This window comes from Cheilinus undulatus, linkage group 18 (genome assembly GCF_018320785.1).
Source record: "Cheilinus undulatus linkage group 18, ASM1832078v1, whole genome shotgun sequence".
NCBI lineage: Eukaryota > Metazoa > Chordata > Actinopteri > Labriformes > Labridae > Cheilinus > Cheilinus undulatus.
This window is the reverse complement of record NC_054882.1, coordinates 34,399,511-34,418,104: the sequence shown is the minus strand read 5'-3', so window position 1 is coordinate 34,418,104 and position 18,594 is coordinate 34,399,511. Positions and strand designations below refer to the sequence as shown.

The window sequence follows — 18,594 nt, the reverse complement described above, 5'->3', positions numbered from 1 at the left end:
GGGCCACATCAGTCTAGGAAATAGCCCAAACTGCAAACACCATAACTTTAACCTCCCTGGGAGCCCCGATTTATCAATCCTCCTTAATCCCTCCACTACATCTTTTCTAAACTGCTCCACCTGTTCACTATCATTAAGGTCTTCATTATACCAACTCCCTAAGCTCCTTACTGGCTTCTCCCTGATGGACGGTATTTCTTCCTCATCTACAAAAACTTCCTGTCAACAATCTTCCCTTTGGATACTGAGATGCTCCTGAACTTACTAGGTTTGATCTTCATGCTAGCCCACTTGAGCTTCTTATTTAGCCTCTCCAGTAGCCTTCTTGTGCATGGCACTGTTGTGGTGACCAGCGTCATGTCATCCATGTAAGCCCTGATTGGTGGGAAGCGCAACCCACTTGGAAGCTCTAACAATGACTTCCATCGCCATTGTGAAGGCTAGAGGGGATATCATGCAACTTGCCATAATACCTACCTCTAGTCTTTGCCAGCCTGTCGTAAAGTTTGCAGCACTAACATAAACCCTAACATCTCTGAAATACATCTTCACTAAGTTTACCACTATCTCTGGCACCCTAAAGAAATCAAATGCCCTCCAGATAAGACTATGAGGTACTGACCCAAACGCATTTGCTAGATCTAAAAATACTACGTGTAACTCCCTATTCTCTGCCTTAGCTGCCTGGATCTGATGCCAGATCATACTTGCGTGCTCTATGCACCCTGCAAACCTGGGATCCCTGCTTTCTGCACTGTTGTGTCTATTAGCCTATTTACTTGTAAATAACTGGATAACCTCTGTGCCATTATACTGAAGAAAATCTTGCCCTCCACATTCAGGAGTGAGATGGTACGAAACTGGCTCAGATCAGAGGATTCCTTCTCCTTAGGAATCAGGATCTCCACTGCTCTACACCAGACTTTTGGGATAGACTGCTTCTCCCAGACTAACCTTAATAACCACCACAGAAACCTAAGGACATCAGGCGTGTTTTCATAAACCCTGTAGGGGGACTCCATTTGGCCCTGGGGCCGAAGAGGCCTTTGCACGCCTTATTGCATCCTGCACTTCCTTCCACCTTGGTGGTTTAACATCCATACTAAACTCTATCTCCCCTTGTGGTGGAATGTCGGGTGGGAGGCCCAACTCCCTATACTGTCCTGGAGCTGAATGCATTCTTTTTAAATACTCCTCTACCTCTTGCTTTGATGCTCTAAGCTGCCCTCCCTTTTCCTGAACAAAAAACCCTTTAGTAAACTTAAAAGGATCCCTATAAAATGCTGTCCTAGTCTGCTCCTTCTGCTTCCTTTTCCTCCTAAAAAGTAAAAAAGTACAAGACAAAAGTTGTGTACTGGAAGCACGGATGGTCAAGTGGTTTAAGGCGCTACCCATGTACGCAGGTGGCCCGCATTTGAATCCGGCCTGTGGCCCTTTACCGCATGTCTCTCCCCACTCTCTTCCCTGTTTCTGAGCCTATCCATTGTTCTTGCTCTATTAAAATAAAGGCATGAAAAGGCCCCCCAAAAAAAACTTATTTATAAAAAAAAAAAAATGAAGTCATCATGTACTAACATGTCTACAGTTGCCATGGTTCGCGTTATGCAGTTTTATATGGAGTTTATTCCTTGGTAGCTGCGCATGCACACCTCGGTAGCGGCAACGACGTCATGTTTTGTTGCTCTGATTGGCCCGTAAAGATGTGACAGACAGAACGTTCATTCAATCGGCCTCCAAGTTTTTTTTCAAAGGCTCTGCCCTTTCCCGAACGCTGTATATCGAAGGTTTTCCAGATGGATGTGTGGAACAAATCCATCTGGCGTGTCAGGTTAGAGGGAAGCTCCCTTCAAATAAAATTCTTGTCCAATAGTAAAAAGGCAGCAATCCACCGACAAACTTGAAAAAGTCTTATATTTGGTAGACCTACATACAAAAATATGATACAAAACTGACATTATTTCAAACATGAAGATCACTTTCAGGGAAAAGTCTAGATACAAAAGTGAACTCTCATCCTATGATAGGAAGATGATATGATAATTATACAGCGCACTAAAATAAAGCAAACACTCGACCAATGAGTCATACTTGTACAACATATTATCACAGTTATCCCACTCCAAACAAAACATTGTTTTACAATAGACACACAATTGTGGCTTGAGGTTTCTTGTTGGTTTCCACTCACAGCACATCAGTGTCTTTTTCATTTCAATATAAAAGAAAACTTATAATCCATTTTTCAAGAGTTGTGATGCATAACCAGGCACTCAGATGTCTGACAGGTGTCATCAGGAGGCTTTTTCCTCCCCTCCTGTTATAAAAAGGTGAACAGGCTTGTTAGAGTGAAGCATCTGTCCGGCTCGCTGGGCTCCGGTGATGGCGGCTAATTTCTGGGCATCGTAGCGGGAGTAGAGTGCAGTACAGGTCCAGCTGGCACCCTCCCCCTGACCCCCTGCTGCTAGCATGTTACACACCTCACTGTAGAAGTGGGGGAAGGAGGGTAATCCATAAAATATCAGGTTCTGGATCCCTTTAATGGTGTACCTGAGAGAAGACGCCAGGAATTAAAATTTAGTGCATATAGAGGGAATTACAAATGAATAAAACTTTTTCACCTCAGCCTCATTTTTCTTATTTCACAGTTTAAATGACTAATGGATAAAAAGGAATATAAAACTCCATCTCCATTAACCAGAAAGGAAAGCTTAAGAGAAATAAGTCCACTAAAACTGCTGGTTTCTGGCACTGAGAGGCTTTTACCATTGTTCAAGTGTCTAAAATGTAATCTATAGATGCAGGGATAAATCTTTTTAAAGTTTAGAGCCATTCTTTTTAAAACTGACCTCTTGTAAAAGTGGAATCGTTCAGTGAAGAGCAAAAACTGCTTGTCCCCTTTCTGGAAGAAGTGTCTGGCTCTGGACACGTCTGACTTGCTGGAATACTCGCAGATGCTGGTAAAGTTGATCTCCTCTTTCCTCATGTAGTTCCGCAAACGGACAAAGTCGAAGTACGAAGGAATGTAGATCATAGTGTGGGACATTACTGAGTCCCTGTACTGAGGCAATACATTATCCAAAAAGAACTGAAACCTACAGGTAGGGTGGGGAAGCAGTGGAAATGAGAAAGAAAAAAATAGTATGTTGATCAATTTTAGTGAAACTGAAACCAATATGTAAAATAAAATCACTGTGATCGTGAGAAATCCCACAAAAGATATAAAAATTGTATTTATGTGTGCATTTTATCTTCAGAATAGTAAAAAGAATCCATCATAACTAAAGAACAACCTTTAAAGATAAAAAAGACAATATGCCGATTGGGTTGTATGAGAACAGATTTTTAAATTTCAATACAGAACTGGATAAAAATAGAACAATACTGATTACTGTTTCAAAATCATGGCTTCAAAAATATAAGTCTTAGGCAATAATTACTGGGTCATTTCTTTTCATTTTTTCAAGTGTAGCCACTGTTTTTGTGCACTCTGACAGTGTGCAGCAGAATTTTAATTGCATTTTTGGTGGATTCATTCCTATTCAACACACCTTTCATACGAAACAGATGTACTTTTGAAAGCTTAGGTACTTTTTGATACTATTAATCATCAAAATTACACAGTCTATCATAAAAACACTGCATTTAGGAAAGTTTCTAAACCTTAAATGTTTTTCTCAGCTTTACCTGATAGCGTTAAAAATCTACCAACACTTGGATGATGAGTCTGTCAGATTGAAAAACAACAAAATAGAAGTTTTCCACACCCAATACATGGTCTATTTTTTGTGTGTAAACTAATTACTAAAAAAAAATGCAAGAAAACCTTAGCACACAAACTTAATTCCATAATTGCTGGGTGGCATTTTGGTTAAAAAAAAAAAAAAAAAAAAAAAAAATTGTTCAATCAGACAGTGCTCTCCTCACTTGCTGTAGCTTTTGGTTAGATGTGACCCAGAATCTTATCTTCTCTCTATAGCTCTGCTTCTTTTTAGTAACACTGATGCCTGAAGACTACAGACTTTCATTTTAAAACACATGGCATCAAAAATTTTACAACCTTACTGAAACAATAATGAGAGATGTTGAAAACTTAAAGACCTCCTTTGATCAGTTTCTTATTAAATCTCTCTATGCTAAGTATATTTTATTTACAACAGAAAATCTTCAGTTTTGAAAGTGTTGTAACTCAAAGCACTATCAAGGCTGTTCCATCACGAGGAGCAGCTTAGCTCTACTTGGCTTGACTCGGCACGACAGCCTAACCCGGCAGGGGATTTGCTTCTCCACCACAACCAAAATACCCATTTGAGGGTGCATCTAGAGCTGATGATGCGGCAGTTTAATCCTCCTCAATCTCATCTATAGTCTGATCTTTACACTCTCTGATCTGATTGACTTCAGATCATTTTAAAACAAAAAATCAAACTGTGGACTAACAGCACCGCATGCTGCTGTTTCCCCATTAACTCTCTCTTTGTGATTAATAATTCACTGTTATCATAAAAAAGGGAATTTTCCTACATAGAAGTTGAAGAGCAATCTTCTGATGATTGATTTATGGGTCTCCAGATTGCAGACAATGAACAGAATCATATTTTTGGTAACAAAAATGGCATGCTTTTCTAAAGCCAGTTAATGAATTATTAAAGACTGTCTAAATAATGGGCTAAATGTTTTGAACATCTCCATCATTTTATTTTATTTTTTTAAGTGTACAATTTATTTGTATAAAAGAAGGGGAAAGGGTCAAAATTTTGTAATTAGTAGGTACACAAGAAGTTGTAATCTGGTCCATCTTGATTTCTCGTCAGTGTGAGAACACATACATCTGGAGTTTTGGTTGTGTGTCATGAATGTTTCAGTCACACAGTGAATGCTGACATTAGACCACCACTGTTACAGAGTTAATAGTCAGTCCAAGTAGAGGCAGGGATAAAAGGCATCTCCCTGTGGGCTGAAATTTTATCATCAGGGGGTGGAATATCAGAAGCAGAAGGGGTAAATCCCCCTGGCTAATCGCACCCTGTGAACCACTTTGACGTTGCTGCAGTGCGTTTGGAGGTGAGAACACCATTCTCAGGTAAATGGACAGCCAAAAAGATTTGCGTTTTCATCTGAAAATGTTGTCATGTAAACAGGGCCTGAGGCTCATGACTTCTTCGGAAACATGAGAAAAGAAAAGCCTTACCGAGCATCATGGTCCATGAAGCTGTCAGATGGAAACATCTGAAAAACATGAGGCAGCTGCACCAACACCTGGCTGATAGAACCGGTTTGTGGCATATTCTTTGTGGCAATCTGGGGGAAAACATCAAATTAAATTTTCAAATGTCTGTATCTCCAAATAATAATGTCGTAAAAAAATGAAAAAAAATACAACTGACCATGAAGAGTCAGCTGGATTGAGTAGCTACAACAGCTTTCCTGTGCAATTTTCAATCACAAATTTGACTTTTTTACAGTGATGACAACATGATAATTGTGATCAAATGATTTGTCACAAGGTTTTGTTATCTGGTACATTTCTCAGTGTTCATTCTGATATTTTGGCCTAAAAAGTAATTATTTTTCTATTTTTTAAAAAATGTATTGCTGTTATTATTTGTTTTTTCACTCATTTATTTTCATGTTTTGCTGTGAAGTTTAAATTATCAAGTACCTGTCCTCGGTAGTTGGCACAGTGCTTGGTAAGGATGTTGTTGATCTGCGGGTCCTGAATGGAGCTGAACACCAGAGTCTGTCTGTAGTGTCTGGCCCAGTTGTTCAGGTTCCACATCCTCACCCTGGAGAAGTCCACTCCATGAGAGTCCAGCGGCTGCAGGTTCATGTGCTTCATCACGTGCTGTAGAAGAACAAACATTGACTGTGAGGCTGATTGTGGACTGCGGGAAGGTTAATATGTGGAGCATTGTTAAATCTGAATGCACTGTGCACACAAGAACAAGAACATGTTTCTCTTACTGAACAAATTACAAGATTTTAAATAATTAAACACTACAGGCTATTTGTAAGATTATCACATGTGCCAGAGGGAGTAATACACCACAGGATCTAAGACTATTCTGTGTTAACACAGATGTCGATTTATCAATAGGAACTGAAGGTGAGTTTTAATTCCCTCCATTTCATAGTGAGCTTCATAGTGATTGAAATATTTTACAGCAGCTCTCAAACAGCAGATGGCGCCACATCCTTTCCCTGCGCAGAAACATAAAGCTGCTTAACAGATGTTATCACACAGTCATATGCTGGGATGAACAGTTGTGTGCTCTCACCAACACATGTTCCCAGTTCTGCATGAGGAAGACATCTGCCTGGTCCAGCACCAGCAGCTCGATGGAGGAGAGAAAGTCAAAATCTCTCTTACTTTCTCCTTCTGCTCCCAGCACCGTACGGAGGCCCAGCGGGGAGGCGATGATGATGTCTGATGAATAAAAGGGGGAGTAGAGACGCATGCTGCTCCTCACAATGGACACACCTGTTGTGAAGATAAGACTAATCCTCAGACAGAAAATAATGATAAAGCAATCTTTTTTAAAATTATACTTCAACAATGCAACCTTTAATTAAGCAGGTATGTTCCCACTGAAATGTAAATGTCAAAATGAATTGGTCTGACTTGTTTTCATTTAGCTGTACCTATCCTGAAGTGATCGTCCACGTTGCCAGAAAAGAGAGCGTGGTAATCATCTGGTCTCTGCAGGTTGGTCGACTTATCTTCTTCCTCCTCTCCAAACTCTTCTTTGAACCTCTTCTTGTTGTTCACCACGATCTTCTTTCCTTTTGTCTCCAGCAGGCTAATGAGAGTCTGGACGACTCTTAGAGCTCCGCCTCGGAAAGGGACCAGAATCAGGACCTGAACGATTTATTAATGACACAAAGTACAAGAAGTTAAAAAACATATAGCAAAAGAAATTATTTTGTAAATAATTCTCAATGTTACTGCACCATGATCACAGAAACCATATGCACAATGGTTGGCTATGACTCTATTGTTGTTTAAGCACAACATGAGGTTAAATAATTGATTATGCTGCAGAAAGTTTGTTTCTTTTTAAACTGATTTAAGCTTGGCACACATTACAAGATAAACGTGATGATTTCCTGCCTGATTCCCTCCTTCCAATTAAAGCCAGCAAAGGCCTGATTATTGGATGGTTCTTAAGATTATTTTGCCAGATCTTCTTGTGATGTTTGGTGTGTCAAGAGTGATCTTCCCCCTCCTGATCTGGCTGGAAGATGATCTGGTCCACTACGACTTCAGATTATGAATATCAAACATGTTCTATGATAACAATCATAAATCCTATTGTGTGGGGTGAGCACTAAGGACAGCTGAGCAGGCATGAGGAGGATTATTACGTGAAACAGAGCAGTACCCAATCAGGAAGCAATCTAACCAAAGGAGGAAGCACAACAAACACAGCCAGGGCAACGAAAGTAAACGTGAAGCATTAGGTTAGATGGAAATCAGAAATACAAGACCAATCCAATCCATCCATTAAGCCACATCCATTTCCTGAGTGGGGCGTGGTCAGGGGGCGGAGTCAGATAGCTCAGTAACATTTAAAGCCACAGACACAGAAACAACTTGTTCTGAGCAGGGCTGAAAGCAAGGAGTCTTTAGACATGCAAAAATCCTATACTGGAGTGTTTTTTCAGCAACAACCTTTACAGGCAAGTTTTGGGGACCTCTGAGACCAATATAAACTTGTCTTAAAGGGGTAAAATATGTGACCTTAAAAAGATAGAATATAAGTTTATGAAACTGAGGATTTCATTGTGTTAGATGAGTCAGGTCAGGTTGATATATCTATTTGTCTTCATATCAGAAATATATGAAGACAATATATGTCTGAGTTTACCTTTGGCCGGGTCAGGCCTTGGTCTCTGGGTTCGTCCTGAGGCTCAGCTCCAGGTTTAGTCTTCGTTTTCTGCTCTCTTATTTGTGCGTTATGAGCCAGAACCTGAGAGTTTGCTTTTAGCACGTGGTTGAGGACATGGAGGCAGTACGCACTGCGGACCTGAGGGCTCTGGTTCAGAGGACAGGTCTCAGAGTAGTAGAGGTCCTTGTAGGAGCCCATAAGAGCAAGCAGCTCAAGCTGCAGTGAGCTGACCTCCTCGGTCATCCTTTTAGGGTCAGAGATCTGGTTCAGATTCTTCCAGTTTGACTCCAAGAGCTTGTGGAAGACAGGGAGATTTGTGTCTTTCTGTTGGCTGATGGATCCAAACTTCTCCAGTGGATTAGTGCTGATCAATGTGCCCACTTTTGGCCACTAGATATGAAAAAGACAGTAAAGCAAGTGAATAATATTCAAATTTCATTTCAAGCATCAAAGTTTGTCATTTCTGAAAAATGTGCAAGTAATACCGTTATCTGAGACTTTGCTTTGCTGCCAGATGTTATCTTCTGCACATCCTCCTCACTGAGTTCTGTGTCCAAATGCTGTGAAAACATGTCTGCATGTGCAGAAGAAATACAGTCAAATATGCATAAATCTTATCTTACCTTATGTCTCTCAGTTTCTAGCCAAGTAAACACTTTGCTCTCTAAAAATAAAGTAACTACGAGAACATCTCATGATTATTAGCGGACAAGTAGGTTCATTTTTGTTACCTTTGCCGTCTGCATGCTCTGTAGATCTTTCAGTATTTTCTTCTCCTCCGTCGTCTTCCGTGAAGTTAGTCTCCAGACAGAACTGGGACTCATTCTCCTTGTCTTCAAACTCTTCACCTCCTGCCTCCTCTGTCTCGACCATCTCATCTTCTTCTACCTCTTCAGTCAGAGCCTCCTCTGCTTCATCTGGCTCTTCCTCTCCAGCTTCCCCTTCTTCATCATCCTCACCAGCTCCATCACTGTCCCCTTCTATAAAAACCAACACAATATCTAGTCAACTTTAGAGCCTCATCTTTACATTAACTCAATATGCTGGAGATAAACACCTCACCCTCACCCAAAAGTTCATCGTCATCTTCCTCTTCATCATCACTGCTCTCCTCTTCACTCTGCTCATTATCCGCGGGTTTGCTGAGGGTGGAGAGAAGTTTCTGATAGGCTGTTTTCTGCTCTGGTTCATCGTCCTCTTCCTCCTCCAGCTCATCAGGTTCATTATCAGAGTGTTCTGGGCTTCCAGGCTGTTCCAACAATTAGAAATAACATCAATAATTTTATAAAACAGCCTGGAGTGAAACAATGACTGGATGGTCCGTGCATTGTTCTGTAATTCGGACTTACCAGTTCCACTATTTCAGTTCTTTCAGGACCCTCATTAACACTGTAAATGAAAAAAGATAATAAAATCATAAATCTAAACTTAGCAAAGGAGCTACGTAGACAAAAAGCTCCTTGGTTCTTAACAGGTGAATTTCCACTAGGGCTGAACAATTTGGGAAAATAATCTACTTGTAATTCTTTTACCCAATATTGCAATTGCGATTTGAAATGCAATTAAGTTCCTCATCTTATGTATTTCCCAACAAATACAAGCAATAGGCTAAAGCATTCTGCACAACAACCAACACACTATTAAACTAAACAAGGGCTGAACAGCTTTGAGAAAATACCTTATTGTGATGATTTTGACTCGTATACGTATGTATTGTACTCGTATTTAAGGAAGTGATCTTTTTTATGCCATTCTCATGTTTAATAAGAAAATAGCACAAAAACGTAGAAAGTAGGATTCCTTTGTAGACTATTCAACAACAATTACACTTGAATGATTACATGATTATGTAATCCATATCACCTCTGCTGCAACAAAAGTTTGGTATATTATTTAATTGTCAGATTTTAGAAATTTAGCACTTTCTGCGATTTGAAAATTGCAGCAGGCAATATTGCGATTTAATCTAATTTTCGATTAATTGCCCAGCCCTTATTTCCACTCAAAAAATTTCTGTAAAAAGACTTTTCTGCGCCTTTATTTTGAAGGACATATGTTTTCAACAATGCTCTGTGTGTGCACTTATAGAGTAGTACGGTAGTTTGTTAAAACTCGACTGCAGTAGGTGATAGAATTGCACCGTAATGCTGAATGCAACTTCTATTTCATTACAATAAAGACAAGGGGCAGAAGCGTAACATTTCAATTTCATGCAGTTTTACATCGCAAAAATGTACAGGGGACATGGATTGCACGATATTTTTTTCTTACACTGGGACAAGAAGATGGCAAATGTGTTTTTTTATGAGCCAGCATTCAAAAACAAGAGCCTGCTTACAAATAAAACTATTGTCTACAACTTTTGCAGTGCTATATTCATGATGCTGATATAATTTTACAATATATGGATTAAAAATAGACAGAAATTTGGTTTGTCATAGTCATTAATGAGGTGATGCGGATCCTGAAGCTCTAGGCCAGTCTAGAACATCTGTTAAGATTTCTTTTCTCACATTTGACCACATACCTCCTCTCTTCTCTGCTCTCCCATCTTTCCATGAAAGCTATCTTGAAAGATTTCTCAGTTTCCCCAATGCATCTTCAAGATCCTATGAGGAACTTTTAGTTTCGATTGATCTTGTTGTCTTGCTGTGGATAAAGTTGCTAAACTTCTGATCTTTTTTCTGATTTTATCCTCTTCAGGCAGTGGCCATCTTCCTTGCTTAAATAAAAAAAAAATCCTACTTTTAACAGTCAAACTCATCACTTACTCTGAATCTTTGCTGTTAATTAATGAAAAATAAAGGGTGTTTTGTTCTTGACATAGACTAATCAGTTATTTTGACTGATTCTGAGATCATAATTTTGCAAGCCATTTGCAATATTCCAGATCTAACTCCCCAAAACCAAAGTAGTTCCATATGATGGATGTTCAGTAATATTCTTAAGCACTCTTGATTTTCAAACAAGCTGAAGAACATGCTGTGGCTCCTTCTGTCCCTTATTTAAAGGAGATGTATTATGCAAAAATCACCTTATAGGGCTTTTCTAACATAAATATGTGCCCCTGGCCTGTCCACAATCCCCCTTAAAGTACCAGAAAAATCAATTCCCTCTTCCCCTCTCTTTCACCACCGTTCAGAAAATGTGTGCTAAAACAAGCCGTTCTCAGATGTTACACCTAGTGACCTCACATGGGGAGTAAGCACCCGCCCAAGGTTTGGTTGGCCCGACCCCACTTGGAGGAAAGCTCCGCCCTCCTCTACTGATCCTCTCAGCTACCAGCTGCTGGATAGCTCAGTGGGTTTACCTGCTGATTACGGTCTGGGAGATTGATGGTACGAATCCCAGTCAAGTCGTAAACTTTGGATAAAGTGTCTGTAACATCAGGAGTACTTTCCTGAGAGGGGCGGAGTCAGACAGCTAATTACCATTTAAAGCCACAGACACAGAAACAGCTCATTCAGAGAAGGGCTGAAACACAAGGGTTTTTAGACATGCAAAAATCTAATACTGGAGTGTTTTTTCAGCAACAAACTTCACAGGCATCTTTTGGGGACCTCTGAGACCAATATAAACTTGTCTTAAAGGGGTAAAAAATGTCCCCTCTAAAATAAAGTGGGACCAGTTGGTGGGAGGGGTAGAGCATCCACTGGGCTGTTTAGCAAAAACATGAAAAACCTATGGTAAAAATAAGTCCAACACCGCATAGTGATCTTTTCATCTCAGTTTTCATGACTGTGGAAAGCCAAAATTATTTTTGAAATCAATATTTGATTAGATGCCCAACAGTGTTTACAGAAATAAAAAAGCCTACATAAAAATCCTGGTTAGTTGCATAAAGACAAAGTGATTTTAAGTGACAACCGATCTCTCTGTGAAAGATCTGAGTGCATACTGCGTCATTAAACCAGTGCACTCAAACAGTGTTGTGATGTATTACTTTTCATACAAAATCAGCTGTTGCATTTCACTTTAGGGTTAAGTCACACCCTAAGATAAGCAACCTGGTTGGAGATTCTTTTGTTATCATTACATATTAAGGAAAGATCAAACTTTAATGTGAAATCCCATGGGGTAGCCAAAAGTAGCTATTCAGTACTCGATACAGTAAACTTTAAATTACTTACTTTTTACTTTTACTTGAATAGATTCACAAGATGAGTACTTTTACTTCTTCTTAAGTGAATTTTAACCAAAGTAAAGTTACTTTTACTTGAGTACGATAGTCTGGTACTTTTACACATGTAAGGATGCTTTAGTACGACTTGGCTACCATAAAATGTTTAAGAAACTTAAAACTAAAGCATGACACGTGATTATTTAAAGTATGAATTAAATCAGGATAAATTCATTAACAAATGATCATGCCAGTATGACTTACTGTGACTTATTCTGTGTTTAGACATAAGGAGATTTCTGCTTTTACACTTATAAGCATTATGCAGGCTGGTTTACCGTTATCAAGACATTACAAAAGGTCATTCTTGTTTATGATAAAAACTCCATAACAAAATATAGGGATCGTTAATAGGCTATCGGCTTCATGCTGATAATAAAACATAACTGTACCTGGCACAGAGCTAGCATCTGTGTGAATATCTGAATGAAACTTAGCTAACATAAAAGTAGCTTAAATACTCCTCGTGACAAGTCGGAATGTGTTGGGCTGCTTACATGTCATGAAAAGGATGCTCCTCTCCAAACTCCTTCAAATGTTTCTTCTGTTTTTTAGATAAATTCGTAAAAAGCTGTTTATTCTGCCTTCTTTTCCCCATGTTGACACTCTCTCACACGTGTGGTAGCTCTCCAGCTCCTTCCTCGCTGGTTGTTGTGAATAGTAGTAGTCTGAGGTATCACCGCCTATAGGCCAGGAGTGGAACTGCAGTTTGGTAGTTTGCTTCAACAGAGAAATGAAGGGTCGGTGCTTCAAGCTGAATACAGCACAGACTGCAGGGATTTTTTTCCTTACCATGAAGTAATAGATATTTATTAGGTTGGCCACATAGTTGTTTTAGACCCTTAAATAAATGTCAGCTTCCAGAAAAAAATACAGGGCCAGAAAACAATGAGATCTTTGAAAATATCTCAGGTAATTTGCTAAAATGATGATTAGTTTCTCACAATAATTTAATAAAGTGCAAAATAATCAGTATTATTTTAAGTCATATCTAATTCTATCATACTCATGCCATAAAGTTTACCTGATATGGCAAAGTTAATAATTATTATAAGTGTTGTTTTTATTTTTAAAATGTCTTATGTTGGAAAATATAGAACACCTTTACATATGATATACTACACTATACAGGCAAAAGTATTTGGCCACCTGACCATTACACCAACAGAGACTTAATGACATTATATTCAAATACATGTTCTTAGATATGGAGTTTATCCCCCTTGTTCAGCTACAGCAGCCTCCAGTCTTCTTGGATGATGTCTCCCCAAAATTTTGGAGTGTTTTAGTAGCAATTTCATTCTATAGAGGATTGATAAGGTAAGGCTCTGTCGTTGGATGAGAAGATCTGGCTGAAAATCTCCATTCCAGTTCATCCCAAAGGTGCTTGATGGGGTTGAGGTCAGATATCCGTGAGGGCCAGTCAAGTTCTTCCCCACCAAAGTCATCGAACCATGTCTTCACTGAGGTACAGTCATGTTGAAATAAAAAACTGTACCAACCACAAAATTGGAAGCATAGCATTGTCCAAAATGTCTTGGTATGCTGACTAAGGCTGCCCTTCACTGGAGACAAGGGGCCTAGCCAAACCCTGTAAAACGACCCCATGCCATTATCCCTCATCCTCCAAATTTCACAGTTGGCATGATGCAGTCAGGCACGTAAATTTCAAAGAAAATATTTAGACAAAAATGTTTATTTTGTTAATTCATTTAACAGGCCTGGCCCTCACAGTGTCTGCATAGACATAAGCTGGCCCCTGTACAAATGTAGTTGATGACCCCTGTGCAATAACGTGACAAAGTTTACAGTGCATAGAGAGCTTCATGGAATGGGTTTCCATGGCCAAGCAGCTGCATCCAAGCCATACATCACCAAGTGCAATGCAAAGCGTCGGATGCAGTGGTGTAAAGCACGCCGCCACTGGAATCTAGAGCAGTGGAGACGAGTCCTCTGGAGTGATGAATCACGCTTTTCCATCTGGCAATCTGATGGACGAGTCTGGGTTTGGCGGTTGCCAGGAGAATGGAACTTGTTTGACAGCATTGTGTCAAGTGTAAAGTTTGGTGGAGGGGGGATTATGGCATGGGGTTGTTTTTCAGGAGTTGTGCTTGGCCCCTTTGTTGCTTCAGCATACCAAGACATTTTGGACAATTCCATGCTCCCAACTTTGTGGGAACAGTTTGGGGATTGCCCCTTCCTGTTCCAACATGACTGTGCACCAGTGCACAAAGCAAGGTCCATAAAGACATGGATGAGAGAGTTTGGTGTGGATGAACTTGACCAGCCTGCACAGAGTCCTGACCTCAACCTGATAGAACACCTTTGGAATGAATTAGAGCGGAGACTGAGAGCCAGGCCTTCTCATCCAATATCAGTGTGTGACCTCACAAATGGGCTTCTGGAAGAATGGTCAAAAATTCCCATAAACACACTCCCAAACCTTGTGGAAAGCCTTCCCAGAAGAGTTGAAGCTGTTATAGCTGCAAAGGGTGGACCGGCGTCATATTAAACCCTTTGGATTAAGAATGGGATGTCACTGAATTTTGTATGCAAGTCAAGGCAGGTGAGCGAATACTTTTGGCAATATAGTGTTTTTCTGATTTTTTTTTTATGGCACTAATTTCGAACCAGTACACCCAAGAAGTATTCTAAGAGGTATCAAGGAAAATCGGAGCAACTGTGTAGTGTGCAAATAGAGACAGACATACACGCCACTGATTACAGTAGTAAGATGTCCTGGTTCTAGCTGCCCAAAAGTCTACGTAGTTGGGTTGGGGAGGCCTATGAGGGCAATGAGATAGCACAGGGAAGTGTTTTCACGACTTTAAGCTTGCATGTACAGCGTACAGAGATTTGGTTTGTTAAAGGTGATCTTGGCAACTACGAGCCATAAAGATTATGTCACTCATCAGTAGACCATAGGGGCATGATTTATGTCAGGGATATCTTAAGAGAGCTCATCCATCCAGATATGTTGTGTTTATTTCAGATATTTAGAAGTTAGAGTATAAATGTTGAATATCATTTTTAGAGGAGGTTGGCAAGTTTTAGAGAAGTTTGTGTAGCTTTTTCAAAAGATAAAAAGTGTTGAATTGCACAGATGGTACCTGTTTACTCCTTTTAGTTTAATTATCAGTTATTGCTTGCATAATAGAGCACCTTGTGGGTCTGTATCCTCTAATGACCAGACACAGGTCTGTAGTCTGTCTGCTGTTAAACCTTGATCAATAATTGAACATGGTAATATCAATTTACTGTTTGCCTGTTTTAGCTGTTACCATGGCAGAGCCTCATCTATTATTCACCAGATTGGTGTCTAGTTTTTGTACTCAGGGTATTTTCTGCTCATTTTGACCTGTCATTGGGGATAATATTGAATGATAATTACATGCCACTATGGCTTAGGCTTAAAGAGCACACTGGCTTTCCTGAATGGACAGTTAAACATGTGAGACATTCTTGTATTTCAATGGAGAGGCCAAAAGGGAAACAGGAGAAAGAAAGGGCCGGAAAAACGGTCCGGTTCAGAGTAGCATCTGCCAACAGCGGCCGGGTCCTGACGGAGGTGTTCAAGGATGAAACAGCCTGGAGCAGCTCAGTGTCGGGCTCAGTGGACTCTGACTACACCAGCAGCCCAGAGACAGAGCAGCAGAGCTCACCTGCCAGCAGTGAGGCCAACAGCCACCTGAACGGTCTGATGGAGGGGTCTGCTCCCGAGGAGAACGGCTGTGAACCTGATGACCTGCTTCTGTACGCCAGTGCCAAGAGAGAGATGCTCTTCAGCAACAAGAGGATCAATATCTGCAGCAAGAACGGGACCATACGAGGAGTGAGGAACAAAGTTAGTGCTGGCCAAGTTCTCTTCAACAACCTCTCAAACATGTACTCAGTAAGTATTCTGATGAACAGAATTTCAAAATAAAGTTCTCTCATGTCAAATTTCTCCCACTCTTCTTTGTCTTCTCTGTCCCACAGGAAATCTGCCTCACTATGCATAAAAACTTTGCACATAGGTCCACTCCAGTGTGATTTAAATGTTTCTTTTCTGCAAATGGTCTAGCCTTTGTGAACAGCTCTTATAAACATAGCTGACAGTTTTCCAGTGTTTATAAAAAAACAACAAAAATAATGTGAAGGTAGATTTTAAAAACCAGGATTTTTGATGCTGACGAATGGTAACTTCTTGCTGAAAATAATCTGCTAATTTATATTTTAGGATTAATAATGAAAACAAAAAGCACAAAGTTGCAAAAATTGTATTTTCATTCGTCCTTCTACCCCAGTCTCATCATCAGGAGTGTTCAGGTAAAAACAATTATAGCACGTAAACAACATATTTTAAAGTATTTGTGGCCTTGAACAAAGTCAGAGAACCACAGGCCATACTCAAACATGAAACTACTCAAATATCTACAACACCCCTGAAAGAGGACCATAACTCAGACTCACCACATCTTTCTTGGCCAGGTGGAGCTCACCATTATTAGTGCAATATCCATTCCTCTGCAAAACATCTTGCATTTTTATTAAGTATGCACCATTTTACCACACATGGCTATGTTGTTATTGTTTCAGTATGTCTGTTTGCTTGATGTGAAGAAATTTTGGGTCTTCTTTGGGGGTTTTGACATTACTGTTGGGGCCAGAAATTCTCCCCAGGGATTTTTTTTTGATAATCAACGTTAAATCTGATTCTATTTTGTTCACTCTCATGCCCTATTTTTTATTCAAAATACACGTTGTCATCATTTAAATTCTTCATGTATACCTCATATTTGACACACACTTGCACTGTGTTCCAAATTATCATGCAACTATGATTCCAATTAAACAAACATCTGATTTTTAATTTTGAATTAAAGATTTCAATTGTCTCCTGTCAGTTTCCATCACTGACATCAGTCTCACACAGGTTTGGTCATTAGTTTGCCAGGTGAGCCTAATTAAAGGGAAACTACTTAAGGAAGATGTTCCACATTATTAAGCAAGTCCCAGGTTTCATGCAACATGGGGAAAAATAAAAATCCTTCTGCAGATGAAGAACCTGAGACAGTGCAGTATCTTGCAAAAGGTGTGAAAACTGGATATTTCAGGAAAAATTAAGAGAGCTCATCATACTAAAAGGGAGAGAAAATCATGGTGTTTCCACCATCATCCCCTGACTCAACCCCTTTAAGAACCGGTGAAGCATCCTTAAGAGGAAGTTATATGATGGTGGACGACAGTTTACCTCAGAACAGCTCTGGGAGGCAATTCTGGCATCCTCAAAGGAAATACAGACAGAAACTATACATGGACTATTCAAGTTTAATGGATGACAGTTGTTAAAGTGCTATCTAAGAAAGGCTCCTATTTTAATATGTAATTTGGTCTGTAAAGATGTTAAGCTTTAAAGTAAAAGACATTACCCCACTGCAAAAAAAAAAAAAAAAAAAAAGAAAGAAAAAAGAAAAAGAAAAAGAAAAAAATGCAATAGATTTCTGTTCAGAATCCTTTAGAAACTGGTGTGTTTTTAAACTCTGTTTTGCATAATAATTTAAGGAATAAAAACTAACTGCTAATTATGCAGACCTTAAGTAAAAATAACAAAAACAGTATGCATAATAATTTGGAACAAAGTGTAAAAACTTGAATTATCTTCTTTTTCTTTAAGGGTACCCTTCGTCATCAGAAAAGGAGGCCGTGGGAGAAAGAGTGAACATTTTCTATGAAACAGTTCCAGGAGGATTGATCAACGAGAGGAAGCAGTTTGGCTGAAGATCCTGATGTCTTACATGTGTTTCATAAGACTCTGCTCAGTTTTTACATACGGTATCACAGGCTGGTAGCCAGCCCAGTGGGGGAGGGGTTCTTTCTCCAGAAAAAGGTGGACTTTTTCTTGTGTCCCCTCATTTTTTAAAAATTGTTTTGAGTTTTAAATTACATATAGCCGTGATGTACTATTTTGTCTTACATGCAGAAGTTCTTCACACAATCAGTAAAGGATGTAAAATTTTTAAAAAGTGGTGCTTTTAATGATATCAGGACTTCTGTTTAGTGGATCAGTGGCTCTCCACTGGTGGTTCTGGACCCAGAGGTGGGTCATGGAGCTGTTTCCAGTAGGTCACAAAATTATTGAACAAAAAGTCCTGAGCTGATACACATCCATGTATTTCACTTTCTTCCATTTTGTCACAGTTTATACACTATATTGCCAAAGGTATTCGCTCACCTGCCTTGAATCACATATGAACTTAAGTGACATCCCATTCTTAATCCATAGGGTTTAATATGATGTTGGTCCACCCTTTGCAGCTATAACAGCTTCAACTCTTCTGGGAAGGCTTTCCACAAGGTTTGGGAGTGTGTTTATGGGAATTTTTGACCATTCTTCCTGAAGCGCATTTGTGAGATCACACACTGATGTTGGATGAGAAGGCCTGGCCCCCTGTCTCTGCTCTAATTCATCCCAAAGGTGTTCTATCAGGTTGAGGTCAGGACTCCGTGCAGGCCGGTCAAGTTGATCCACACCAAACTCTCCCATCC

General features: G+C 39.7%; 1 protein-coding gene across 2 annotated transcripts; it reads right to left on the bottom strand.

Annotated features, from left to right (window-relative positions):
- Positions 1-1,892: 1,892 nt before the first annotated feature.
- On the bottom strand, positions 1,893-12,701 carry utp25 (UTP25 small subunit processor component). Of its 2 annotated transcripts, none has more exons than XM_041812618.1 (12): positions 12,564-12,701; positions 9,236-9,275; positions 8,949-9,135; positions 8,618-8,866; positions 8,372-8,460; positions 7,866-8,276; positions 6,640-6,856; positions 6,276-6,478; positions 5,660-5,842; positions 5,189-5,298; positions 2,847-3,092; positions 1,893-2,547 (listed from the first exon to the last, which is right to left on the bottom strand). In XM_041812618.1, the coding sequence occupies exons 1-12, from the start codon at positions 12,662-12,664 to the stop codon at positions 2,292-2,294; spliced, it is 2,292 nt and encodes a 763-aa protein (XP_041668552.1). In that variant the 5' UTR covers positions 12,665-12,701; the 3' UTR covers positions 1,893-2,291. The 2 variants fall into 2 exon arrangements, with proteins under 2 accessions (XP_041668552.1, XP_041668553.1); XM_041812619.1 differs by having other exon boundaries at positions 8,955-9,135.
- Between the last annotated feature and the right edge of the window lie 5,893 nt (positions 12,702-18,594).

Excerpts from the sequence above, each read along its gene's own strand:
- utp25 (XM_041812618.1), bottom strand. The coding sequence starts at position 12,664 with ATGGGGAAAAGAAGGCAGAATAAACAGCTTTTTACGAATTTATCTAAA. Across the intron at positions 8,461-8,617 it reads AGAGCATGCAGACGGCAAAG|ACATGTTTTCACAGCATTTG; the intron begins GTAACAAAAATG and ends CTGCACATGCAG. Across the intron at positions 5,843-6,275 it reads AGAACTGGGAACATGTGTTG|CACGTGATGAAGCACATGAA; the intron begins GTGAGAGCACAC and ends GTTCTTCTACAG.